Source organism: Prinia subflava, chromosome 23 (genome assembly GCF_021018805.1).
Source record: "Prinia subflava isolate CZ2003 ecotype Zambia chromosome 23, Cam_Psub_1.2, whole genome shotgun sequence".
In the NCBI taxonomy this organism is placed as follows: domain Eukaryota; kingdom Metazoa; phylum Chordata; class Aves; order Passeriformes; family Cisticolidae; genus Prinia; species Prinia subflava.
Genome location: NC_086269.1, coordinates 3825450 through 3849316, shown reverse-complemented (window position 1 = coordinate 3849316; position 23867 = coordinate 3825450). Strand labels below are relative to the sequence as shown.

Here is a 23867-nt window from a genome sequence, read left to right as displayed (position 1 = left end):
TTTACAGACTGCTCTGGGATGTCCGAAAAACGCCCCGGGAGACTGCTGGGAGCCTGTGCCAGGCTCAGGTTCACAGCTGGACTCGAGGATCTCAAGGGTCTCCAGGTCTGTCCACCCTGCACCTGGGGCAGTGGAGGGGTCGAAGCCACCGGTGCAGGCAGGACACCAGCCCAGGTCTCTCTCTCCCAGCTCAGGGGATGTGTTCACAGACACAGTTCCCTAAATCTAGGCCTGCAGGGGTCCCTGGAAGAGCCAAGGCCTGATGTGAGATTTCAGGGACAAGTCTTAACCCCTCCAAGCCACATGCTGAGGGCTCAGAGGGTACAGCTCACCCTGCTCCCAGCCCTCCTGTGGGACAGCTGCTACTTTGGCAGGACATGTTTGGTGAATTCCACAAATCTCCTCAATGTCCTTAATTCTTACAGCTGCTAATCATCAACATCCATCCCACCCCCTCCCAGCTTCCACCAAAGAGAAGAGGGGTCCTTTTAAAAACAAACATTTTAATTTTTAATTTCAACTCAGCATTTACATCCAGGTCTAGCTCAGCTCCTGGCAAGTGCTGGCAGCTCTGCTCCACAGCTAAGGAGTCTGCCATGGAAGCTTTGCTTGAGAAAGGAACATGAAAAAGAGATGGGAGAAATACTGCTAGAGCCATCCCAGTGCTGGCTCCAATGGCAGGAACTGGTCACCCTCCATACCCAGCTCAGGACAGCCTGGGCTTGCTCTGATGGGCCTTTATTGCTTCTGTGCATGTGCTGCCCACTGGCCCCTGAGCTGGAGGGGTGGGCAACAAGAAAGAGGAGCTGTTGAACCATTCCTAGAGGGAGAGGGCAGGAAATGCCCCTCAAAAAGGAGCTGCTGCTCAGAGCCCAGGAGCAGGCAGCAGTCCAGTGGATTTGCCCTCTCTCCCTGGAGAGAAGAGCCCTTCAGACAGGGTACCCCAGCAGCCCCGTGCTGCCCCGTCAGTGTCCCGGCTGGCACAGGGCACACACTGGCACTGGCCCAGACACTGCCCCTGCCCCACGTCCTGCAGCACCCACCACCCCTGCCCACGGCAGGCGGGGGCTGCCCCTGCCCTGCCCCGGCTGCTCCGCGGGCCTCAGCTCCCCTTCTCCGGCAGGGCTGTGGCTGGTGGCACTGGCTCGTAGTGGATGACTGCCGTGGCCATGCTGAGGGCTTCCTCCAGGCTCTGCTGCTCTTCCAGCTGGGGGAGGGAAGGGAGAGAGAGAGAATGAGGGCTGAACCCCCAACAGGCAGCTCAGGGTGGCTCTCAGCAGGACAGAGGGGCGACACAGGTGGGTGACACAGGTGGGTGACACAGGTGGGTGACACAGGTGTGAAGCAGAGGGGCAGAAGGGCTGTTTACAAAGGAGCATTCTGCAATCACAGGAGGACGTCCCTGCTGTCCTCTGCACACAGAGCATCTGGGAATCAAGGAGCAAGGCCCCTGGGCAAGCAGCAATGCAGCAGGGCCAGAGGGCAAGTGCTGCAGGCAGCAGGTGGCCAGGGAGTGAAGGGGACAGTGCTATGTGGTACCTGCACAGCAATGTGGGTGCCGTGGGAGGTGGCCAGCAATGCCACCTGCTGATGACAGAGCAGGGCGATGTCCGATTCCTCTGACACCACTGCCCCAGAAGCGACTATGGTCACCTGGGAAAAGTTCAGATGACCATGTTTTAAAAGAAAATGCAGTTCTTTTCTAGCAGAGGAAGCAGGGACAGTGCCAGCTTTGTGTGTACCTCCTGCGCCTCGGTGCCATCGGTGCTGGCCACAGTGACGGTCCCAGTGTCACCTCCTGCCAGCTCTCCCTCGGGCCTGCTCTGTGTCACCACGCCGATGGCACTGCCCAGGGCCTGCAGCTCTTCCTGGGACAGACTGACCTGGGGGTGACAGCGGATGCTCAGGGGGTCTTGGGCAACTCCTGAGTTTAGCAATGCATTGGTCTGGGCAAGGAGGAAACAGCTCTGTGCAAGACCTAAGGCACAGAGAACTCCAAGGACTTTGCCCAGGGCCAGGGATAAAATTGATGACAGAGAACTCAGAGCTTGGATCTTCAGCCCTCCCTGTTCTACCACATCTCCCGTTCCCATTCAGCCTTTTCCCTCAAGCTTTGTGCATTGCAGCAGCAGGAGCATCCCAGGCTAAGAGGAAACAGGTCACTGGTGGCAGCTGTTTCCTTTGTCCCGTGCCACAGAAGGAAGTTTTTTCCAGTCAGCACAGGGGCAGCTGGTGGAGGGAAGTACAAGAAAAGCACTGCTGTATACAAGTGATGACAAAACATCTCCAAATCCAGCCTGGGTCAGCAGAGCTGTGGAGCTGCAGGGAGCCAAGGGCTGCCAGTCACCCCAAAAACACCCAGAGACCCCATCAGCAAGGAGGGGCACTGGGGCCCCCTAACCAACACTGCAGCCGTGGGTGAGGCTGCAGGAGGGAGCCCTTAGGGCAGGAAGACCCCAGGAACCTCGAGGGTCTGAAAAAATGCTGGGGAAAGGCCCTGAAAAGAACACCATGGCTGAGTAGAGGCAGAATCTCACTTCAGATAATAATTGCTGCCCCTGACATGCTGGAGGCTGTCTGTGTCCATACCTGCTCTGTCCCATCCTGAGAGATAAGCGAGACTTGTGTAGGCACAGCATCTTCCTCTTCATCTTCCTCCATCTCTGACAGGAAAGCAATATGCTGACTCTTCAGTGGAGAGCCTCTGTCAGCAGCTGCAGCAGCTGGATCAGAGAAGGGGAAGAGCAGCATTATCAGAGTGTGAAAGCACATGCCTGGCCTCTGGACCTTCCTTGTGCACAAAAGAGTACAAGACCATGATGACACCAGCCCAGGGCTGGGAAGAAGGGCCTTTACCTCTCCCTGTACCACAGAATGGGCAGGGGGCTGTTCCCAACCTGTGACTTACAGCAAGGACCTTCCAATAGATCTGGATTTGATGGGGATGCAGGAGGCCACGGCACATATTTGGCTCTGCAAGGGGCGTGGCTGCTCCTGCTGTCACCTCCCTCCCCTTTGCCACACCTTGATGAGGGAGTGGCTCCTCACCCTCCAGCTGCTGCTGCTCGTACAGGGCCTGCTCGCTCTCCTCGGTGGCCTCCAGCTCTCCGTGGCTGCTGCGTTTGTGCATGGCCAGGGTGGAGGTCTGGCGGTAGGTCTTGCCACAGCTGCTGCACGTGTAGGGCTTGCAGTGCGTGTGCACCACGTGGTGCTTGTACAGGCTGGAGTACTCTGTGAAGCGCTTCCCACAGCCCGGCACCGTGCACAGGTACGGCTTCTCTCCTAGGGCAGAGGCCACAGAGCTCAGCTCCACCCTCCTCATGCTCTGGGGAGGGATTCCCCAGCAGAGCAAATAGCTGGAGACAGACTGCTGGAACAACAATCAATCCAATAAAGCAATTCTCACTATCTCCTCCTACTCCCTGGCCACCCCTGCCACGTTCAGCCTGGAAATGCCCATTCCAGCCCCACCATTCTCCCTGCTGCTGGCTCCCTCCTACCTGTGTGGATTCTCATGTGGTTCTTGTAGTTGGTGGCGCTGGTGAAGCCCCTGCCACAGCCGGGCTCTGCACACATGTAGGGCCGCTCGCCCGTGTGCGTGCGGATGTGAACCTTGCGGATGTTGGACGTGGTGAAGGAGCGGCCACAGCCCACAAAGGGGCACTTGAAGGGACGCTCACCTGGAGGACAGAGAGATGTGGTGACACCTGCCACCACGCAGCCACCTGCAGACCCTTTCACTGGGTTGTCCCCTGTGCAGTTCTTCCCCCGTGCTGCTCACCTGTGTGCGTGCGGATGTGTTTCTGCAGATCCCCGGAGGTTTTGAAGGCTTTGCTGCACATGTCTTCTGGACACTTGTAGGGTTTCTCTCCTGTGTGTGTTCTCACGTGGCTCTTCAGACCATACCCTGTCCAGGACAGACACCACAACTAATTTTGTAATGAGAAGGAAACACCATGACAAGCTGAGCACCACCTCTCAGTCCATGTACTCTGTGTTGTGTCTGCAAAGCTTGAAGGGGAAGAAATAACCAGCCCCAGCATCACTTCTAACCTTACTTCCACCATTATCTGCCCTCAATGAAGTCCCAGCAGGCTCCTGTGCTATGATTCCCTTGCTTTAGAGGCTCTGGATGTTGTGCTCTACTGCACCAGAGGTAGGACTGAGGCTCAGCAAGGGTTGGGTTGGACAGAAAATGCTCCAAACAGAAACTGTTACCTGTAGCAAATGCTTTCCCACAGCTTGGGAAGTCACACGTGTATGGGCGGTCACCTGTGTGAGCACGTTCGTGTACCTGGAAAAGAAAGAACAGGTCCCTAAAATAAGGTCCAAAGCAAGGAAGAAGGAAAACTATGGCAAAATGCTGATGGAAAGAATTTGAAGTTCCCTGTTGGATTTCACCTTGGCCAATTGACACATCTGAGTCTCTCGGGGAGCTCAGCATGTAACTCAGCTGCACAGAATGGAGCATTCTGCTCTGGCACTGGCCTGGCCTGTTCACTGCCATGTCACCTGCCTTACCTTGAGGTGGTGGGCAGTGGTGTAGAGGCGGCCACAGCCTTTGTACCCACAGCGGAAAGCTCTGCTGCTGACCTGCTGCCCCTTCCTCTGGTTCTGCACCACCTCCTCCTGCAAATCCTGCTGAGACAAGTACTGGAATCAATCCAGCAAGCCACCACAGCTTCACCAAGCCCACACAAATATTTCCCTCCTTACCATACATATGCAGTCCTGCAGTTATCCTCCAAAAACATGTTCCTACAAAACAGCTTGTACCCACATGGTGAAGCCCAGGTGACAGGGCCCTAGGAACCTGCATTTTCCCCCTCCCGCCTCACTGGGGGTTCTCAGACACAAAACTCCCTTTCTCAGCTCGTTTGAAATATGTGCAGTTAGCATTTGCTAACTCTGCAGAGAAGCCACAGCACTTTTGTAATTACTGGCAAAGAGGAGCTCAGCCTAGTTCCAGTCACTGAAAAGTTCAGACCTGGGAAGGAATGTTGCTGGAGTCCTTACTCTTCATATGGCAGGCATCTGTCACTCCCTCCTCTTCCTCATCAGCCCCCTGTGAGTGAAGAAGCACAGGCACTGTTTGTGCCTCCCGGTACAGCGTGGGGCAGGAAGGCGGTGACAGCCACAGAGCCACCCCACCCTTTCCCAGGCAGCAGGAAGGTCTGTGCCCAGCTCAGCACCACCAGCACCCTCCTGGCAGCCCCTGCTCCACAGCACCACGGAGAAAAAGGCAGTACCCGGGATACTGAGGTGGGACACTGCAGTCACACCACATCAGAACCCGAAGCTGTTTTGGTTTTGAGGCCTTTGTCACCGTGGGGACAGTGGCCATGGCTTAGCCGCTGCTGACACACCAAAGGCTGTGTCACAGCAGCTCTCCTCCTTTCCCAAACCTGAGCCTGCAGCAGGCCCAGCACTCCACGGGACCAAACAGCCCCGTTCTGTGTCCCCAAGTGCCAGGCACCCCTCAGCACTGAGCCCTGTCCAGTTGCTTCTCTCAAAGCTGGTGCTGCTGACAGACAGATGTGCACAAATATTGCTGAAGGGAGGGCACAAACTCAGGCCAAGAGATGCTGTGCCCTCACCTTTCTGCCATACTGCTGCAATGCATTCATGGTGTCCACATCAAAGCCATCATCTTCCTCCTTCCCAGCCAACCCCTCGAGCCCAGCTTCTGTCTTCACTTCCAGGGTGGTGCTGCCAGGTGCCACCATGGCAGGACGGTGGATGTAGGCAGTGGAGCCATCCTCTAGCTGGACAGCCTGGAACGTGCCGGGCTCGTAACTCTCTGCAAGAGGAAACATTCAGGTAAAGAGCTGGAACAAAGCTCAGTGCGAGGCAGAAAACACGTGCTTCAGCTCCCCAGCCCTGGAAATCTGAGACATTTCAGCAGCTTCCCTCCTGCTGCCAGGGAAAGAGCAAGGAGTGCTTTTACCTTTAGCTGTGCTGTGTATGAAGGCCATGCTGCCATCCTCCAGCACCACTGGCTGCCCGTCTTCAAAAGCCACAGCCTCTAAAAGAAAAGAAATACATCCACACACCTTCCTCGAGAACTCAGGATGGGGAATGCTGTGGCAGTTCAGGCTGCCAGGCAGGAGAGGACAGAGCTGCCTGCCTGCCCTGAAAGGCAACCACAGCTGTGGGTTTAAGACACCATTTGAGCCCTTCTGAGGTGAATGATGAGGTTTGCAAGACTTCATGCACAGATTTGCCTCTTCCTTCACTCAGAGGAGAAATGCAGTATCTCACCACTTTCAAAATGCCAGATTATATCCCAGACAAAAGGATGGCTCTGGGACAGGGGGGTGTGAAGGAGAACACAAACATCCCATTGCAGGGGAAGCAGGGGTGAGGAGAACCCCTCTCACTGTGCATGTGAAGGCAGGGAAGAGGATGAAGAGGGGAAAGGGGCACAGCCAGCTGTAAAACATCAATTTCAAACAGCCTTTGGAGAATAGAAGAGGGAGGTGGCACACAAGGAGCTTGGGGGCATCAAGGAAGGACTGCTCAAAGTAACAGAGCTCTTTCTACCTGCCCTTTTGCACCCTAGCATGGCCAAGGATGATTTCTCTGTGCCACTCTGGTGCCTGCCACATGAACTGGATTCACAACACCTCTCAGACTAATGTTACCTAATTTCAGAGATGACATTGGCTGATGGGTCAATGACCAAGGTGGCATTGTTCCCAACAACCCCCACCAACACCTATTCCAGAAGTAATATATTAGTTATAATTTCCTCACAGTTCAGAGGAAACTCCTGCCCAGCTGCTCCCACATGAAACAAGCTCTGTGTGTGCTATGGCTGGCACCAACACAGCACACAGCTCACTGGAGTTGTGGTATGACAACAGGGAGAGCCCACAGGTGAAATGACACTTGAACATTTGTCTCCACCTCCACCAGACTCACCTTCTCATCAGACTGCTAACAACTTTGCAGGCAATGTCCTTGTTTACTCAGCCTCAAAACCACCACAAAGAAAACCCCAATAGAAACCCTGTGCCCACATGGACTTCTGAGAGCTGGACCTGATGGAGCAGCACAAATCCTGGAATACTGAGAGCTGCAGCCACGTCTACAGTGTCCTTCCAAACGGAAAGAGGGGGAAGTGTGTTCCTCACCTTTCTGAACAGTCACCTGATGGATATAAGCTGTGGTCCCATCTTCAAGTTCAATGACTTGCCCTTCAATCAGCTTTTCACCTGGAATAGTTAAAACATGCCATCAGCTGCTGAGCCCAGTCCTCTGTGCCACATGCTTCCCACAGTCCCACAAAAGGAGAAATTGTCCCTTCTAGGCTGTTATGGATCAGCTTTCCCTCACAGAGGCACTTCACTTCCCAAAAATGTTGGCATTGCCCTTTTCTAGCCAGGACACATGACAGAGACCCTCAGGTATCACTTGCTGAGGAGCTGCCCCTCACAGCTCCTCATGCCAAGGAGCAGACAGACAGAGCACACAGAGAAAGCAATTACACTTGTGTTGGAACTAAAAATCAACTGGGTGTGCTGAGCAGCATCGGTGCCTGGAGAGTTATCTACTACTTTGGCAGAGGATCAACTGTTAGGAAACAATTACAGCACCTAAAGGGGCCTAAAGTGCTGCCAGTGTTGGGCTGTAGAGACTGAACTCTGTCAAAGCCTGACTGTGCAAACCTGTAATAATGACTTAGTTATCCAATGATTTGATGCAGAGAGGGCATTGCTCCATCCCACTGAACATGGAGAATCCAGGTTGGCTTCACCTGGAGCATAAGGTTTGAGAGGGGGGTCACACAACCTGGTGGTTCCAAGAGAATCCAGCTCCACATGTGTAATAAACTTGCAGTGAGATTGCACAGAAAATAAAGCAGGAGAGCAACCCCCAGGACACGGAGCTGCACAACTCCTCCATCCTGTTCTGCAGGCTGGGAAACAGCACACTACTCTTTCTGGGAGCACAGGGAGATGGAGAAAGGAGCACCCTCACAAACACCAGAGTAAGGGCAGGTGTGGAATTTGGCACCTCTTTGAGTGAGAAAAGCACTGCTGTGAACCAAACCCCATGCACACCAGTGATGCAAAACCACCTGCTGAGCCCAGGGGAGGTTTAGGTGGAGCAGAGCCCTGCAGGCCACAGCATCATCTCCTTGTCCATAGCAATGGTGGAAAAAACAGGGCTCTTCTAGTCTGAACAGCACCTTTATTTCCTACAGCAACAGCTCTCCCAAAACCAGAGGCATGTTTGATTTGTATTTTATTTTCCATCAGACTTCAGTGCAAATCCAACAGTCACCAGCTGCCTGTGTGCAGCAGCCACGCACGTGTGGCAGCTCCCACGCCGTGAGGGGCACGTTTGGTGAGTCTGGCTTTAATTTCAGAGCCAGGAAGAGACTCCCAGCCCTGGGAGGCTCCGTTACCTCTGCCAGCCTGCTGCAGGTAGGCCGTGGTGCCATCCCCAAGGGTCACTGCTGGCAGCCCCAGGCTCTCCATCCTGCCCCGGCTCCCCACACATGGATCCTGCCAGGGAGCACTGGGGCACAGAGCCAGGGGCCTGTGAGACACGGCGGTGGCGTCTTTGCTGCGAGCCTTAAGTAAAAAGAACAATTCCATTTCAATTTCTCCCCTTAGTTCCTCATCTTCCTTTAGTTTCTCCACTTTTGCACGCTAGGAAAAGCTTGAACGGCCTCAAAAGACTTTTGAGGTTATGAAGTGTTAAGATGGACAACGCTGCATCATTCCCACACTAGAGGCAGGCAGGGATAACAATCTGTTCCACAGACCAACATGAAATAAAGTTTATCATGCCAGTGAACTGACAGACTCATGTCACATTCGAGCCCTTCCCGTCCTCCAAATGATCTGCAGGCTTTCCAAGTACTTTAAAACCTGAACCTACAGGCTGAGCATGTCCTGTGCTGCAGGAGACAGGGGTAGGGTGATGAGCTTTATCCCTGGAAGCATCGTCCTGCTCTCCTCCCTTTCCTAATTCCCAGCCTTCTGAGGGACAGAACTGCAGGCTCTACGCAAATGATGCTAAAGCCTCCACACCCCCACAACAACATTTTGCTAAAGAGACTCTCTGCTGATAGGTTATCTTTCAAAGGATTCAGCGAGTTCTTCATGAGGGGCCTCTGAGATAGCCAAATATTTGATCGTTTGATTTCTAGGAACGAGGCAAACCGCCCCGTCCGTCCCCGCCGCCGCTCGGGGCGGGCCCGGCTCGGGGCCCGCTCGGTGCCGCCTCGCCCCGCGCTCCCCGCACCCGGCTGAGGCTCCTGTGCGCTCCCCCGGGGCTGCTGCGGCCGCCCTCGCACCGCCGTCCCCACAGAGACCCGGGAAGCCGTGGTACGGGCTGCGAGGGCGGCGGGCACGGGAGGGCAGGGCCCGGGCCTGGCGGGCACAGGGGAGTCCCCCCGCGCCGTGCCCGGGGGCTGGAGGCGGCTCCCGGGCCCGGCCGCCATCGCCGCCCCCCATCCCCCACACCGACCTGAGCTACCCGCCGGGCCCGGGTCCGCCGCCGGCCCGACGTGCACCGCGCGCGGCCCCGCCCACCCCGCAACCCGCATGGCGGCGGCGCTCCCGCCCGCGCGCAGCCGCCCCCGCGCGCTATACAGGTTCCGGGGCGGGCCGGGCCTGGCCGGGCAGCGCGCGCCGCCGGGCGGCCGAGGCGCGGGGCGCAGGCGGCGGCGCATGCGCGGTGCCAACACTGAAGCCACAGGGTCCCGCTCTCCCCGCCGGGGCTGCCGGCGGTGCCTGCCCCGTGTCGGGGATGGGCAGCGCTGCCGGCGGTGCCTGCCCCGTGTCGGGGATGGGCAGCGCTGCCGGCGGTGCCTGCCCCGTGTCGGGGATGGGCAGCGCTGCCGGCGGTGCCTGCCCCGTGTCGGGGATGGGCAGCGCTGCCGCCCGCGCCCAGCCCGTCCCGGCAGCTCCTCACGCACCCCCTCTCCTTCCCGGCGGCTGCTGAGGCCAGCCCGGGGCTCCTGGGATACGCTGTGAAGCGATGCAGTAACTCCTGTCCTGTTGGTCCGAGACAGGGGGCAAAGAGATCCCGGTTGTTTATTTAACAAGGAAGGAGATGCGGGCGGGCCGCCTGCCGAGGGCAGCCGGAGGAGGCTCCCCACGCCTCTCCCCGCCGCTCCCAGCATGGCGGCCCCGGGATGCCGCTCCCCGCCGCTCCCAATATGGCGCCGCTCCCCCTCACCTAGCTTGAATCTCGCGAGATCTCGCCACTACTTATAGCGCGCCAGAGGCACTTCCGCCCCTTCGGTCCGAGCAGCCGCCACCATGAGGTGAGTGTGGGCTGGCGTCTGCTCCGCGCCATCCGCCGCCATCCGCCCCATCAGCCGCCATCCGCGCCCGGTGGGGCCCGCGCGGCCGTCCGGGCGGCCGGCGGGGCGCGGTCAACGGGGTGGATCGCGGAGGGAACGCGTGGGGACCAGGGCGGGCTCGGGGCCGCGTCCCGGGCGGGGCCGGCCCTGAGCCCGCGCTGCCGTTTCCCCCCGCAGCAGCAAAGTGTCCCGGGACACCCTGTACGAGGCGGTGAAGGAGGTGCTGCACGGCAGCCGTGCCAAGAAGCGCAAGTAAGAGCCACGGACACGGCGGGACCGGACGTGTCACCCCCGGCCTCGGCCTTCCCCCCTCCGTGCCCGGCCAGGCCTCACCCGGTTCCTCCCGCAGGTTCGTGGAGACGGTGGAGCTGCAGATCAGCCTCAAGAACTATGACCCGCAGAAGGACAAGCGGTTCTCCGGTACCGTCAGGTTCGCCATCCTCTCGCTCCTACCCAGCCTTCGGTGCTGCCCGGCCCTGCTCGGGGCCGCCGCGGCGCCGAACCGCTCGGGGAGTCCAGCGCGCCCCGGCGCAGCGGGAGCGGCTGGACGGACCCTCACCCTGGGTCTTAAAACATGAGGGGAGGTGCGGCAGCCCTCGGGCTGTCCCCACCGGCCTGCTGGGGACGGCAGGTGAGCGGCTGTGCAGGATGTCCCGAGCCGTGGTAAGGTATCTCCGTGCTGGCTCCGTGGACACGCGGGTGGTGCTGGCCCGTCACTGACTCGGACCTTCCTTCCTTCCCCAGGCTGAAGTCGACGCCACGGCCCAAATTCTCCGTCTGTCTGCTGGGGGACCAGCAGCACTGTGATGAGGCCAAAGCTGTTGACATCCCTCACATGGACATAGAAGCTCTGAAGAAGCTCAATAAAAACAAGAAGCTGGTGAAGAAGCTGGGTGAGTGGCAATAAGGCTTTTTTCTATGCTCAGATTTCCATGTCATGGTTAGTTGCAGAGCTGAAAAGCTGAGCAGAGCCCCAGTACCAAAATCTGCCCAAAAACTACTCAGAAAAGCCACTAGGCTGTTTACAGTGCAATTCTGACAGGTCAGTACTGCAGGAATAGGGCTGGTTGTCCAAGGGAGAGACAGAAAATGTCCCTGTCAACAGTTTCACCCTTTGCTGTGTTCCTCAGTTTCCTGGGCAGGGAGCTGGAGGGCAGCAAAAGCCGAGAAACACTGGAAGCAAGAGTGTGCTTTAGTCTTGTGGTTCTTGCTTGAATGAAATGCAGTCATTTTCTCTTGGTCAGAGAGAAAATCCTTCCCTCCCTGAGCACTCCAAAGTCCCTCTTGTATGTTCCTCAGGCAGACAGGAACTTGCCCCTCAATCCATAATGGGCCATGGAGCTCCAAGCTGTTAGGAAATGCCCGTGATTGTTGGCTAAACCTCTTCTAGATGCATCCTTTGTCTCGTTCATCCTGGTGTGCACAGGCTGTGGCAGGGCTTGGAGTTGGTTCAGGGTCACCTGGGGCTCAGCTAAGGACAGTTCCTTCAGGGAACAAGCTGTCACTTGGAGTCACTGTGTTGAGCGTAGCTGGGACCTGGCTGCTGTGGCAGTCATTCCTCAAAGATTGTTGGCAAAACCAGCTCCAGTTCAGGTGGGACCCAGGGAATGCTGGAATTGTCTGCAGGGAGGAGTTGCATGTTCTCAGCTGAGTCCCTCGTTGGGAGCAGAGTCCCTCCTGACCTCCCTGTGGTTTCCTTGCAGCTAAGAAGTACGATGCCTTCCTGGCTTCCGAGTCCTTGATCAAACAAATTCCTCGAATCCTGGGCCCGGGCCTGAACAAAGCCGGGAAATTCCCTTCTCTGCTCACCCACAACGAGAACCTGGTGGCCAAGGTGGATGAGGTCAAATCGACCATCAAGTTTCAGATGAAGAAGGTAAAGCACGGCTTTAGTTGTGTACCTGGGGGTTGTTCATGTCTCTGCCATCTCAGCGTTGGGCTGTAGGTGTCCCTCGAGTGTTCCTTCAGCTGTGGCTGTTTCCTCCAGCAAGGGGAGGTGGAACCTGCAGTGTTCATGGCCAGCCAGAAAGGAGGAATAAAATAACTGTGGCTGATGGATCTTGGAGCAAATGATGAGGAGATGATTGGATGTTTCAGTGCTGAGCACAGAGCAGTGTCATTAACGCTGCTCCCATGGGGGTGCTGCTTATGGGGTGGGACCTGGCCGTGAGTGTGAGTGGGGCTTTGCTGGAGCTGAGTCTGGGGCTTGCCTCTGTCCAAGTGAGCTTGGGAGCAGCTCTGTGGGACTCTGCTCTCGCTGTCATGGTGAGCTGACTCTGTCAAACCAAAATAACCCTCCTCAGGCGTCCTTACCCTATGTCAGTGGGCCAAGTGTGACTCCTGGGGGCACAGCTGGGAGGACACGGCAGATGTGAGGGTTTGCAAATGCTTGAGGATTTAAAATAGCTGAGCTGATGATGTCCTGACACTTGGCTTGTCGGCTCACTCATAAATCCTTGTGGGGAGCGTTGACTTCCAGGCTGCTCAGGGAGACTGAGCAGAAGGCTTGGCTTCTGTCACAGTGCAGAGAGAGAGGGCTGGGGGCTGGCCCCAGAGGCAGAAGGGGAAGCTGCTGTGGGCTTGGCAGAGCAGGGTAACCCTGAGCTGTGCTCCAGTGCCAGTCCTGCAGTGTGCCACAGCTCCTTCCTGGTGTCCCCTTTCTGGAGGCAGCCGTGCCCCCAGCTCACCCAGTCACCTCTGCATGTTGGAGGTGGCATCCAGGTGCTGCAGGCACAGGTGACAAAGCCTGTGGCTGTGCAGGGGAAGCCATGCCCAGTGTCCAGACCGTGGGACAGCCCAGCACACCGATGAGTGGGTCAGCTCTTGTCACCTTTCTTTGCCTGTGAACGATGTCACTGTGTCTGTCCCCAGGTGCTCTGCCTGGCTGTGGCTGTGGGACACGTGAAGATGACAGAGGACGAGCTCGTCTACAACATCCACCTGGCCATCAACTTCCTGGTGTCCCTGCTGAAGAAGAACTGGCAGAACGTGCGAGCTCTGTACATCAAGAGCACCATGGGCAAACCCCAGCGCCTCTACTAAGGGGTGCAGCAATAAATTCTGCAGACACCCAGAGCTGTGTGTGGTTCTGTTCCTCCAGAGCTCCTCGGGGAGGGTTTGCCAAAGAACTGCTCACTTCCTCCTGAGGAAGGCCTCAGATGCTGTGTTGAATTCCAAGTGGGATATTGGAGATTTTAAGGGAAGGAGCCTCATCCTCTCCTGCGTTCAGAGAGGGAGGGGAAGGACTCCACTCTCCCCCACAGCAGAGGTGTCCCAGCAGATCTCCCTGTGCCCACAGAGAGAATCTTTACCTGCTGCAGAGCTCACCTGAGTCCTGCAGAGCCCAGCCCTGCTCTGGTGAGGGCCAGCAGAAACCTTTAAATACAAGTGCCCCTCCCCAGCCCACACCTGCCCAGGTGCAGCTCCTGAGGACTTTTCATTGTCCATAAGTCCAGGGGTGCTCAAGGACAGAGCTGCAGCCTAGCAAGGGGATTGGGGCTGGGGTGGAGGGTGTTTCCCATCCCCTTTTCCCTCTGAGCCAGTCTTACTCCCTGTTCTAAAAATGAAATTGGGCTAAAAATGAAATTAAAATGGACTAAAAATGAAATTTCTTGCATCTGAGTAATGTGCATAAATAAATACATTGTGCAAGGACTGGAGAGCTTAGGGAAGTGTAGTGTTTAAACTTCTGAGGGGGGGAGAAAAAATACTTTGGGCCGTGGAAAAGCTTGTCAGCATCCGAGGGAACAAAACAATGAAAATAGCTCCGGATCCTGCTGTTAAAAACCTTTAAAATACGCATCAGAGCCAGTTTTTGAAAGATCAACACAACACCAAGAAATTCCATTTAATAATTAAAAAAAGACAATACAAAATGCAAACGTTTCTTTTTACAAAGTTCAAATAACAATTTTTTTCTTTTAATCAAGTGCAAATAACTTCATGAACTACATCTTGCTCATCGCTTTAATCGTTTCTGCTGGAGATGGCAAGTCCTGGCCCGCTGCAAAAGGCAGATATAAATACTCCAACATGAAAAAAAAAAATACCCAAAACCCCAACAATGCTCATTTCTCTCTGACGGCTTCAAAACCTTGATCCCCGAGGTGGCTGCTGTGGGTTTCAGCCTCTCAAACCCATTCTGGGGTGGGGGTGGGTGAGGAGTGGGGCTGGGTCGGTGGAATTTTTGGGGCTTTTTTGAGCGATTTGGTGAAAGGAGAAGGGGGAAGCACCATCACCAGGTGCCTTTCTTTGTTCCAGGAGGATGTGCTGCCCACCTCATCCCTCCACTTCAGGGGAGCAGGGGTGACTGGTGTGGGGACAAGGGTGACAGCCAGGGCACCCCAAGGGCCCGATGCCCCACAGAGGCAGCTGGGCAGCAACCTGACATTAGATCAGCCAGAGTTAATCAAAGTTAATGAGCTGTGCTGGGCATGAGGGGCCGCGGCAGTCCAGGGCACCACAGCAGCGTTGGTCATTCCTGGGCTGATTTTATTTTTGCTGCTGGCTGGTTTGTTTTTCCTTCTAAATAGGAAGGACCCTTTCAAAGGTCACTGGCCTGTGCCACTGTCCCAGAGCCACAAAACCTCTCCAGATCCCTCCAGCAGCTTTTGTGCATTAAAGCAGCTGCTTCCAGACAGCGACCAAGTGACAAACAGCTCAGCCCACAGATGTGGGGCTTCCAAACAGGCTGGGAGCCGGCGGCAGGAGGGGAAAATCCACAGCTGGGATGAATCAGGACAGACTTTTCCAACTGACGCATCTTGGGGACAAACCTCAGCCCCTGTGCCAGTGCTCAGCCTGCCCGCAGCCCCTCACAGAGCCTGGGAGAGGCTCTTGGGGTGCTGGTGCAGTGTGGATCAAGGAGGGAAAACAGGGACGAGCAGCTGCATCCCCCAGATGCAGGAAAGATGGACGCAGAGCAATAAATAATTGGTTTGTTAGAAGCAGGGCTGGGCTCAGGTGTGGGCAAAGGGACAGTGAGGGACAAGTGGGGACAGTGATGGGAAGGGACCTGCCACTAGGGGCAAGTCAAGCATGTTTAGTCCTGGCAGCTCCAGGTCTTAGAGAGGATGAAGATGGGGATGAAGGTGTGGGGAGGATGACAGCTGAGAACTGGTGGCAGGGCTGGAAAAGTAGGGAGGCTTGGGGAGGAGGAGGAGGGATGAGTGGTGGCAGCAGTTGCCTGTCCCTGGGAGTCCTGTCTGTCCACATGAAGATGCTGGAGGGACAAACCCACCAGTGGTGTCCACCTGGCCACCATCCCCAGCTGAGCCAGCCTGGGGGAGGCAGATGCAGTGAAACAGGGGGTGGCACCCGAGACCTGCACCCCACTCCCTGGGGATGGGCTCCCACAACGTCCCTGCAGGGTGAGAACACACAGGGATGGGGCCAGAAATGCCCGGTGGGATTCACAAGCACAAAACCTCCCCAGGTCCGTGGGGGTGGCTCTGCCCAGGGGATGGCTGTACCTGGGGGAGGGATTTCGGGGCTGAGTGAAGAGCCAGCCCCCCTCTCCTCCCAGCCCCCCAGACCCGGCCTCAGCATCTGTTGGCTCATCCCTGAACCCCTGCAGGGAAGCAAATCAGTTTGCAACATGCAGGTGACCGGGCTAAGTTTTGATCCCCCTCACCACGGGGCCAGAAAAACGCCCAAGCTGTGGCAGATCAGTCTGAAAGGAGCAACTTCATCCCCCAAGACGCCTCCAACTCCCTGCAAAAACTCACCCCATTGCACGGAGCAGGAGAGGCACCGTCTCCCCCCAGACAGGGGCTTTTATCGGGGACAAACGTGGCAGAAAAAGCCTGAAGACGCCGTCGCGCTGGTCAGCGCAGCCCAGGCTGCCTCTGGGTGGGTGGTTTTTGTTTCCTTGCAAACACACATTCTCATTTCTCAGGCAGTTATAAATATTGTCGTTTCTAGTAGAAAAAAAAAACAAACAAACAACTTCCCTCTAAATAATATAAGGAAGACTCAAATGATTGCACTTAATACATATGAAAAAGGTAGAAAGGAGGATATCCTAGTGCACAAACATTAACTCCTGCTCTTCTCAAAGCTTGCTTTTCCGAGTTACTCTTTGGCAGAGCTTGTAACAAAGTCTGGTTTCTTGGCACAAGTCTGGGGTGGCGGAGAGAGGGGGGAAGAAAAAAAAAATCGAACCCGGCTGAAAGTCCTTCTCCTTTGCTCCCTGTGTTCTCCCGTGCAGCCAGACATTGTTCTCCGGGAACGTGGCTTGGCTGCGCTTCCCTCCCAGCACCAGCGCGGCTCTCCAGCGGGACACAGCCACCACGGTGCCGCGCTGGTGGGCTTTGCCATCGCTCCTTTGCATTTCCTTTTCAATCCAGTCGGCTTTGTCAGTTCTCTTCCCCCTCCCCGACCTCTGCGGAGCGGCGCCGGTAGCCGGGGCACGGCGGCACCTCCTGCGCTCCTGCGCCGGGGGCTGCACAAAGGAGCCCCCGCACTGTCCCGGTGGCACCGGGGAACGGGGACAGACCTGGCGTGAAGGAAACCAAAGGGAGGACACGGGACAGCCAAAGGACCGCTACTTCGGTTTCCTAAAACCTTCGAAGAAGCTGCTTCGGAAGAGGGAGCGGCTTCACCGCCGCTGGATGAGACCGGAGCGCGCCCCCGGCTGGGAGCGCAGCTCTGCAGGGAGCGGCGGGGAAATGTGGGAGGACGTCTGCGGGGCGAGCAGTGGCGATCCTGCCGGAGCCAGGCGGAGGAAGGAAAAATCAGAAAGGAGAAGGAAGGGAGAAGAGGGTTTCCTTGGCTGCGGGGTGGCCCGGGGAGGCGGGGGGCTATTTGTAAGGCCGGAGGAAGCTGGAGACTTTGGAGCGCAGGAGTTTGATGAAGGAGCGGGGCAGCATCTCCTTGTGCTTCTCTGTGTACTTGAAGTAGTTCTGGGGGTGTGCCAGCACGTCGAAGAAAGCTTTGATGAGCTTCTTGTCCTGCAGGGAAGCCGAGCAAGGGATGTTCAGCATCCTCCCCTGTGCTCCCCTAAAGCTGAAGCCCCAAGTGCAAGGAGAGCAGGAGGCTTCCCTGAAGGGAAGGACGCTCCTGCATCCCCCACAGCCCCGGGTAACACAGCCCTGGGGGCACACGCTCACCTTGAGGATCTCCTGGTGGTTCTCGGAGGCGTAGAGCCTTCCATCCCGCACGATGTCCTCCACCAGCTGCTCGTAGTCCTCTGCCAAAAAACACAGAGCGTGAGCTGCCACTTGTGCCCAAACCTCCATCCTTCAGTCCACTCCCCCCAAACACACAAGGAGGTGTGAACTGGGAGCGACCTGGGCCCCAAACTGGAGAGGGGAGGAGGATCAGCATGCTGGGATGGCATCTGCCCATGCTCACCATCGTAGGTGACATAGGGGATCTGGAAGCCCCGAGCACTGTTGGCTTCACTGGTTTTGAAGTTGATCCAGAGCTTGCGGGAGCGGGCGGTGAAGGCGATGGGTCTCTCGTAGGTCTGGCAGGTCTCGTAGGTGGTGATGGAGGATGGGGAGGCTGCAGGGAACAGCAAGGGCACACAGGATGCTGGTTGCCCCTCAGCAGAGCTATCCCCAGCCTTATGGGATGGGTGGCATCAGGGATGGGAATTGTCCGTGCTGGGCAAGGCTGAGCCCCTCCTAACCCTCATGTTACATACCAGGGATTGTTATTCCTTCCTCGCTCTGGAAAGCACCAAATGGGGCTTTTAACCCCCAAACTGAAGCCTGAGGCCCAGGTGTGCAGCCCAGCCCATGCACATCCCCCTGAGATCCAGCTAGACACGTGGATGGCCGGGTGATGCTCATCTCCCCACTCACTGTATTCCCCAAATTCCCCTCCTGCTGCCCGGGGATGCGCCTTCCTCCCTTCGCACAAGGCAGCTCTGCCAGACCCCACCCTTTTCCTCCCAGCTCCTCCCCTGAGCACCGCGGCCCGCTCGGTTACCTACAGTTTTTCCGCATGACCAGGACGTCGCCACACTCGTCCTCGGAGGGGAGGAAGATCTCCGGCACCACGATGAGGATCTTGCGCTTGGGCGGGGGGTTGATGTTCCAGGTGCACTCGACGTTGGCGGGGTAATTCCCCGGGTAGTTGGGGGACTCGATGTAGCCCGTGTACTCACCCAGCTCCCCTCCACACTGCCGGTCTGCAGGGCAGGGAGACCAGTTCAGCTGGGAACCAGAGGCATGGGGGCACTGGGGGGGGAGTGTTCCACTGGGCAAGAGGGGCACTGTCCCATTAGACAACCCCTCATGCACAAAAGAACGTGTCCTATTAGGCAACCCCCCCGCCCGCATGCACAAAGCACTGAAATGACCCTAAACTCTACAGGATTTTTAAATATTTTCGAAGCAGCACCCCACGCCTGTCCCCCCGCTTCTGTTGCACCCCAGCTCGCCTACTTTTGCACTGGGACACAGAGGTGGAGCCATCAAAGTCGGTGGTGGTGTTGCCGGGGCAGGCGATGCAGTAATTCTGCCGGAAATCGGGCTGGTAGGTGCCCACGGCGCAGCGGATGCAGCGGTGCACACTCGTGTTGTAGTAGTGCCCAGGGGAGCACTGCACTGGGGGGTCAGGGAGCGCAGGGGGCTGTGTCAGCTGCTGCCACAGCCCTGCTGGGTGGCCCCTTCCTGGGGGCCAGCTCTGTCCTACCTTTGGTGTCGCAGTCCTGGAAGGAGAGGGCTCCCTCGTGGCGGGTGGTCAGCCCCCCGCCGCAGGGGAAGCAGAGCGCCCTGCCCACCTCGGGCTGATAGGACCCACGGGGACACGGCTGGCAGGGCTTGAAGCCATCGGCAGAGTGCTGGCCAGGGGGACACTGACCTGCAGGCACAGGCAGTGTTCAGTCCTGGCACCCCACTCGCCCTCCTGCCCCATACCCAAATCCTCTCCCCCCTCAGCCTCGGCAGCACCAGTGTACCCAGAGCAAGTGCTGCCCTTCCTGGGGTCCCCTCCAAATAATAAACACCCAAACCAGCAACTTCCGTGGGCCCCGGGGATGCTCAAGGCTGTCCTGTCTGAGGTTGCAGCCCTGGACATGCCCCGGGTGTGCCTCCAGCGCCAGCCTGTGCCCTCCTTACCGGTGCAGCCGGTGATGTTGGTGGCTCCTGCGGGCCCGAAGGTGTCGCCGCGGGGACACAGGTCACAGGAGAGCTGCCCCTCCTTCTCCTGGTAGGTGCCGGGGGGGCAGGGCACGCACTGCTCCGTCTGCCCGTGGTAATAGGTTCCCTGCGAGCAGCTGACTGAGAGCCGGGGGGGACGTCGGTGATGCTGCGGGGGCTGTCCCCGCCGGGTCCCCTCGTCCCCCCAGCACGCTCCTTACCACACTTGCTGGCCAGGCGCTGCTGGCCCGGCCCGCAGCTCTCCTGCCGCTCGGGGGCCACGCTCAGCTTCCGGGCCACCTCGTACTCCATCCCTGCGAAGCGCAGCAGGAACCGCTCCTGGTTGATGGATTTCTTCAGGGCTTTGATGGCCGACTTCAGCTTTTTCTCCACCCTCTGTCGCAGGCAGTGCAGGTTGCAGCTGGCTGGGCGGTGCAGAGAGGGGATGGGGGTACAGGGGGAAACAGGGATGCAGTAAGAAGGGAGGGGTGGACAGGGAAGCCCAGAGGCATTGAAACCATCCCCCAAATGCTCAGTTGCAAGTGCTACCCAGCACATGCCAACTTAGTGCACGATGAGGATTGGTTTATCTCTCCTTGCTGCATGGGGATGGTGCCAAATCCCTGATCCCACCACACCCAAGATGGGTCAGGCCAGTGCCGTGCCCACCTGTGATCTCCTCGGGCTTGATCTCGGCCTCGAACTCCAGCGAGATGCGCGTCACCTCTTTGCTGGGGGAGTTGCGAGCCCGGCGCCCCTTCCCCTTCTTGGACGAGTCGCACTTGAGGTGGACGAAGGTGACCTGGCAGTCAGAGCACGGTGCCGAGCCCCCTGTGCACGGAGGATAGGTCAGCACCCCATCCCTGCTGGGGAACCCCGGCTCCCCCCACCACCACACCTCACCTTGTGCCTTCCCAGCCTCCTCCTGCTTGCCCTTGGTCCGCGGGTGCAGGTGGCACTTGGCATCCTTGATCTTGAAGGAGGCCTTCTGCTTGACCGGCGCAGCCACAGTCTCTGAAAGCACAGGTGAGTGCTCAGCAACCTGGCACGGCCCAGCCAGGCTGGTGGCAGCCGTGGGCCCCCTGGGAGCCCCCTTACCGAGGCACTGCTGGCTGCTGTTGGTGGGTCTGTGCTGGCTGCCCTGCCGCAGGACGGGGGTCCCACAGCTCACCGTGTAGCTGCTGTCAGACTCTGTGAGGGAGTAAAGGGAGTTGGCCCTGCCAGGGTGATGCAGGCAGACACGGCTGTGCCATGGGGGGATGATGCCCAGCACGCTGCCATGGAGATCCTGCACCAGGGATCTGTCCACACCCAACCATGAGCCCTCCTGAGCAACACCCTCCCTCCCTCGCTCAGCCTCTGCACTCTGGCTGCGTATCCACTCCTTTCCCCCCAGTTTGGGCCATACAGGGAAATGGGGATCCCCCTGCCCATGCTGGTGGTGGCACTAGCACCAGTACCTGGCAGAAATCGGGCCTTGGAGGTGCAGGAGAGGGCACAGCTGTCCTTCTTGCCCATCTTGTTGCAGGTGAGGGTGGCCCGTGGTGGCACCGAGCCTGGCAGGCACTTCACCAGCTCCAAGGGACACGCACCAGCTGGTGATGACAATCAGGGATGCCCGTGGCTGGCACAGCTCAGAGACCCACGAGGGACCCCTGTGCTCTCCAGCTCACAGGGGGATTCACCGAGGAGGAGAGGGTGCCAGAGCATGGCACAGGGACCCCAGCCTGGCATCCCAAAGCCCCCAGCTCCTCCAGCAGCCGTGCTGGCTCCTGGCCTGACGTACCCACACAGTCCTTCTTGTTCCAGTGCAGCTTGCAGCCAGCAGGACAGGTACACTGGTAGCTGCCAGGAGTGTTGATGCAGCCGAATTTGCAGCCACCCCGGTTGATGCTGCACTCATCAATGTCTGTGGGGACAGAGGAAGGGGCAGAGGATGAGGGGCAGTGGGTGAGGGGCAGTGGGTGAGGGGCAGTGGGACCCCCCGGCTCTGACACTGAATCACTGCGCTGTCTCAGGGCTGGGATTCTGGATGGATAAATCCAAGCCCAGCTGGGACAGGAGATCTGCACCACAGGGCATTTCCAGAATGCCACCTCCCCGCTGGCAGCAGTGCCCGCTCCATGGGGATAAGGGACACCCTGATTCCCGGTGTTCCCAAGGGCTAGGCAGGGATGGGTGCAGCCCCTCGTGGGCTGAGGGGGCAGCAGACAGAGCAGGAAACACTTAGAAACTGAACTCAAAAGGCTCAGCAACCCTGGTCCCTCTCTTCACGAGGGACCCCCTGGCCTGAAATGATCCTTCAGGTCAGGGATGGAGCTGCCCCTGTCACACCCTCCTTGCCCAGCTCCCCCTCACTTGGGGCACTGGTGGCAGCCACCAATCCCTTTGCTGTACGGCCACCCCGTACAGTCCCAAGGGCAGTGCTGGCTCTGCCCAGAATTACGAGGAGGGTCGCTGACCCTCGTCAGCCCGGAGCAGCACTGGAGCACCCGGGCTCGTCACCCCGGGCCACCGGTGCCGCTGCCACAACACGCTCCGGCAGCCCCTGCAGAGCGCGTTTCATTCCTCCTCCCCGCTGCCCGGGCGCAGCACGCCCCCGCCCTTGGGAGCTATCTGCCTTGGGAAATTTAAATCAAACCCTTTTGATGTTCCCCTTCCCACCCCGTCACAGCTCCCTGCCAAACTGCCAAAAACGGCGGGGATTTCTCCCTCTCTCCCGCTGCAGACAAGTCGCAAATTGTTCCTGTCGCTGTGTTTGAAGTTGCAGACACCAGCGGGTCTGGCTGTGAGCCCCCCCCCTGCCTGGCCTCAGCCCGGGGTGTGCGTGGGACCGACCCCCCCATGGGCCCTGGGGGTCCCCAGGGGTCCCTCCCCCGGCCTCCGTGGGACCCCGGCGGGGGGACAGGCTGGCAGCACCCGGCTGGCCCTACCTCCGCAGTGGGTGAGCCCGTAGAGCGTGTAGCCCTTGTGGCACAGGCACTGGAAGCTGCCGGGGGTGTTGATGCAGAGGTGGTCGCAGGTCCGGTCAAAGGAGCACTCGTCGATGTCTGGAGGGAAGGAAAGGGGAGGAGGTGAGAGCTGGCACGGCAGAGGGGCTGTCCTGGCCACAGGGACTGTCCCCTTCCTGCTCCAGCTGCTCCAGCAAGCTGAGGGCTGCGCTGGGATGCTGTGGGAGCCTGCACTGGCGTCCTCCAAGGGTCCAGAACCAGATTGCTCTGGGAATTCAACACCAGGATGCTCCAAGGATCCAACACCAACATGCTCCAGAACCCTGTGCTCCCTCCCTCCCTCCAAGCTCCTCCTCACCCACTGCAGCAGCACTCCCCTGCCACAAGGTCCTGCAGCCCCTCTGCACCTCAAACGGGCCACACAGGGCCAGCATCCTGTCCCTGGCATGGCTGCAGGAGCCCCCGGCTGCTGCCCGTCCAGGCAGGGAGGGATCAGGAGGATGCCGTGATCAGGAGGATGCCAGGGAGGGATCAGGAATGCTGTGCGGGCAGGTCCCGCCTCGGGGACGGTGCCAGCGATGTGTGCTCGGCCCCGCGGGCACCTCGCCGGGGCAGGGAGGCGAACCCAGCCTGGTGGGCTGGAGCATCATCTCATTGGTTTCATTAAGTTAATTGCTGCACTCACGTCAAACTCCCAGAGCACAGAAGCTGGATGGAGATGAAAGCAGTGGCAGCCCCGGAGCCTGCCAGCCCCCTCCTTCCCCGGCCGTGTGTTTCCAGGAGGGAACACTCAGGCTCATGCACACCTGCCGTGCTGACCTTGGCCATGGGCTGCGGGGGCAGCACAGTGACCTGCTGGGCTTATGGCATGTGTAGAAAGATGTTGGGACAGAGAGAAAAAGGTGGAAGGAGCAGCACGGAGCAGCCAGCTCCCTCTGGAGTGAGCAGCAGGCATCTCCCCATTCCTGCCCTCCAAGAAGTGGGACCCCTGGCATCTGCCTAATTGCTGGCTTTAACTCTGCAAGAGCCCACAAGTCCCCAGCTCTGAGACTGAAGGGCTAAGCCCCAGACCAGAGCCTAAATCCAGCACTAATCCCCTGAAGGATGTCTGCAGTCCACAGGAAAGCCCAGAGGAATGAGCAACCAGGGCAGCACTTCTGCAGCAGCAGCAGCCCTGGGAGCGCAGGCAGGGGCAGGGCGGGGGCCTGGGCACTCACTGGCCCTTACCTTGGCAGTTCCTCTCATTTATGAGCAGCTTGTAGCCCTTCTTGCAGCTGCACTCAAAGCTGCCCACCGTGTTCCTGCAGATGTGGTCGCAGCCGCCGTTGTTGAGCCGGCACTCATCGATGTCTGGTGGGGACAAGGGACACTTGTCACGCCCTGGCTGGGACACTGGGCCAGGAGAGCCCAGTGCTCCCCTCTGGAGCCTGTCCCCACCATGGGCTGGCAAACCGAGGGAACCCTTTGGGCTCTGATGGTCAGCAGGGGAACGTGGCTGCTCTT

The 23867-nt window shown here is 58.3% G+C and overlaps 3 protein-coding genes across 10 annotated transcripts in view; 1 reads left to right on the top strand and 2 right to left on the bottom strand.

Annotated features, from left to right (window-relative positions):
• Nucleotides 1-483: 483 nt before the first annotated feature.
• Nucleotides 484-10269, bottom strand: ZNF76 (zinc finger protein 76). 3 transcript variants are annotated; one of them, XM_063418540.1, is made up of 15 exons: nucleotides 9935-10269; nucleotides 8414-8582; nucleotides 7137-7217; nucleotides 5948-6025; nucleotides 5598-5800; nucleotides 4988-5065; nucleotides 4522-4638; nucleotides 4219-4294; nucleotides 3782-3907; nucleotides 3501-3680; nucleotides 3049-3282; nucleotides 2590-2723; nucleotides 1743-1883; nucleotides 1540-1653; nucleotides 484-1207 (listed from the first exon to the last, which is right to left on the bottom strand). In XM_063418540.1, the coding sequence occupies exons 1-15, from the start codon at nucleotides 10139-10141 to the stop codon at nucleotides 1103-1105; spliced, it is 2043 nt and encodes a 680-aa protein (XP_063274610.1). In that variant the 5' UTR covers nucleotides 10142-10269; the 3' UTR covers nucleotides 484-1102. The 3 variants fall into 3 exon arrangements, with proteins under 3 accessions (XP_063274610.1, XP_063274611.1, XP_063274612.1); XM_063418541.1 differs by lacking the exon at nucleotides 9935-10269 and adding an exon at nucleotides 9484-9830; XM_063418542.1 differs by lacking the exon at nucleotides 9935-10269 and adding an exon at nucleotides 9259-9477.
• RPL10A (ribosomal protein L10a) lies at nucleotides 10217-13397 on the top strand. Of its 2 annotated transcripts, XM_063418632.1 has the most exons (6): nucleotides 10217-10285; nucleotides 10502-10576; nucleotides 10674-10754; nucleotides 11069-11217; nucleotides 12028-12200; nucleotides 13196-13397. In XM_063418632.1, exons 1-6 carry the CDS (start codon nucleotides 10281-10283, stop codon nucleotides 13364-13366), a joined length of 654 nt encoding a protein of 217 aa, XP_063274702.1. In that variant the 5' UTR covers nucleotides 10217-10280; the 3' UTR covers nucleotides 13367-13397. The 2 variants fall into 2 exon arrangements, with proteins under 2 accessions (XP_063274702.1, XP_063274703.1); XM_063418633.1 differs by lacking the exons at nucleotides 10217-10285; nucleotides 10502-10576; nucleotides 10674-10754 and adding an exon at nucleotides 10779-10987.
• A 3714-nt stretch (nucleotides 13398-17111) lies between these two features.
• The window catches only part of SCUBE3 (signal peptide, CUB domain and EGF like domain containing 3), a 29613-nt gene continuing 22857 nt past the window's right edge, over nucleotides 17112-23867 (bottom strand). For 2 of the 5 annotated variants that reach the window (XM_063418528.1, XM_063418530.1), the window contains 15 exons: nucleotides 23592-23714; nucleotides 22347-22463; nucleotides 21200-21322; nucleotides 20874-21008; nucleotides 20512-20604; nucleotides 20317-20427; nucleotides 20083-20244; nucleotides 19635-19838; nucleotides 19393-19554; nucleotides 18968-19135; nucleotides 18718-18879; nucleotides 18264-18461; nucleotides 17678-17830; nucleotides 17434-17513; nucleotides 17112-17274 (listed from right to left, as the gene is read on the bottom strand). In XM_063418528.1, the coding sequence (XP_063274598.1) occupies nucleotides 17125-17274; nucleotides 17434-17513; nucleotides 17678-17830; nucleotides 18264-18461; nucleotides 18718-18879; nucleotides 18968-19135; nucleotides 19393-19554; nucleotides 19635-19838; nucleotides 20083-20244; nucleotides 20317-20427; nucleotides 20512-20604; nucleotides 20874-21008; nucleotides 21200-21322; nucleotides 22347-22463; nucleotides 23592-23714 (2141 nt within the window). In that variant the 3' untranslated portion in view covers nucleotides 17112-17124. Of the gene's footprint in view, nucleotides 17275-17433; nucleotides 17514-17677; nucleotides 17831-18259; nucleotides 18462-18717; nucleotides 18880-18967; nucleotides 19136-19392; nucleotides 19555-19634; nucleotides 19839-20082; nucleotides 20428-20511; nucleotides 20605-20873; nucleotides 21009-21199; nucleotides 21323-22346; nucleotides 22464-23591; nucleotides 23715-23867 lie in introns of all 5 variants that reach the window. The other 3 variants (XM_063418529.1, XM_063418527.1, XR_010082931.1) reach the window with 2 other exon arrangements.

What these genes read in the sequence shown, in the direction of transcription:
- RPL10A (XM_063418632.1), top strand. An exon ending in CGGTTCTCCGGTACCGTCAG is followed by an intron (nt 10,755 to 11,068) that starts GTTCGCCATCCT and finishes TTCCTTCCCCAG; the next exon opens with GCTGAAGTCGACGCCACGGC. An exon ending in GAAGCTGGTGAAGAAGCTGG is followed by an intron (nt 11,218 to 12,027) that starts GTGAGTGGCAAT and finishes GTTTCCTTGCAG; the next exon opens with CTAAGAAGTACGATGCCTTC.
- ZNF76 (XM_063418540.1), bottom strand. Translation starts at nt 10,141, where the DNA reads ATGCTGGGAGCGGCGGGGAGAGGCGTGGGGAGCCTCCTCCGGCTGCCC. An exon ending in TCAGGTGACTGTTCAGAAAG is followed by an intron (nt 6,026 to 7,136) that starts GTGAGGAACACA and finishes CTTTTCTTTTAG; the next exon opens with AGGCTGTGGCTTTTGAAGAC. An exon ending in CCACATGAGAATCCACACAG is followed by an intron (nt 3,283 to 3,500) that starts GTAGGAGGGAGC and finishes CCTCTGCCCTAG; the next exon opens with GAGAGAAGCCGTACCTGTGC.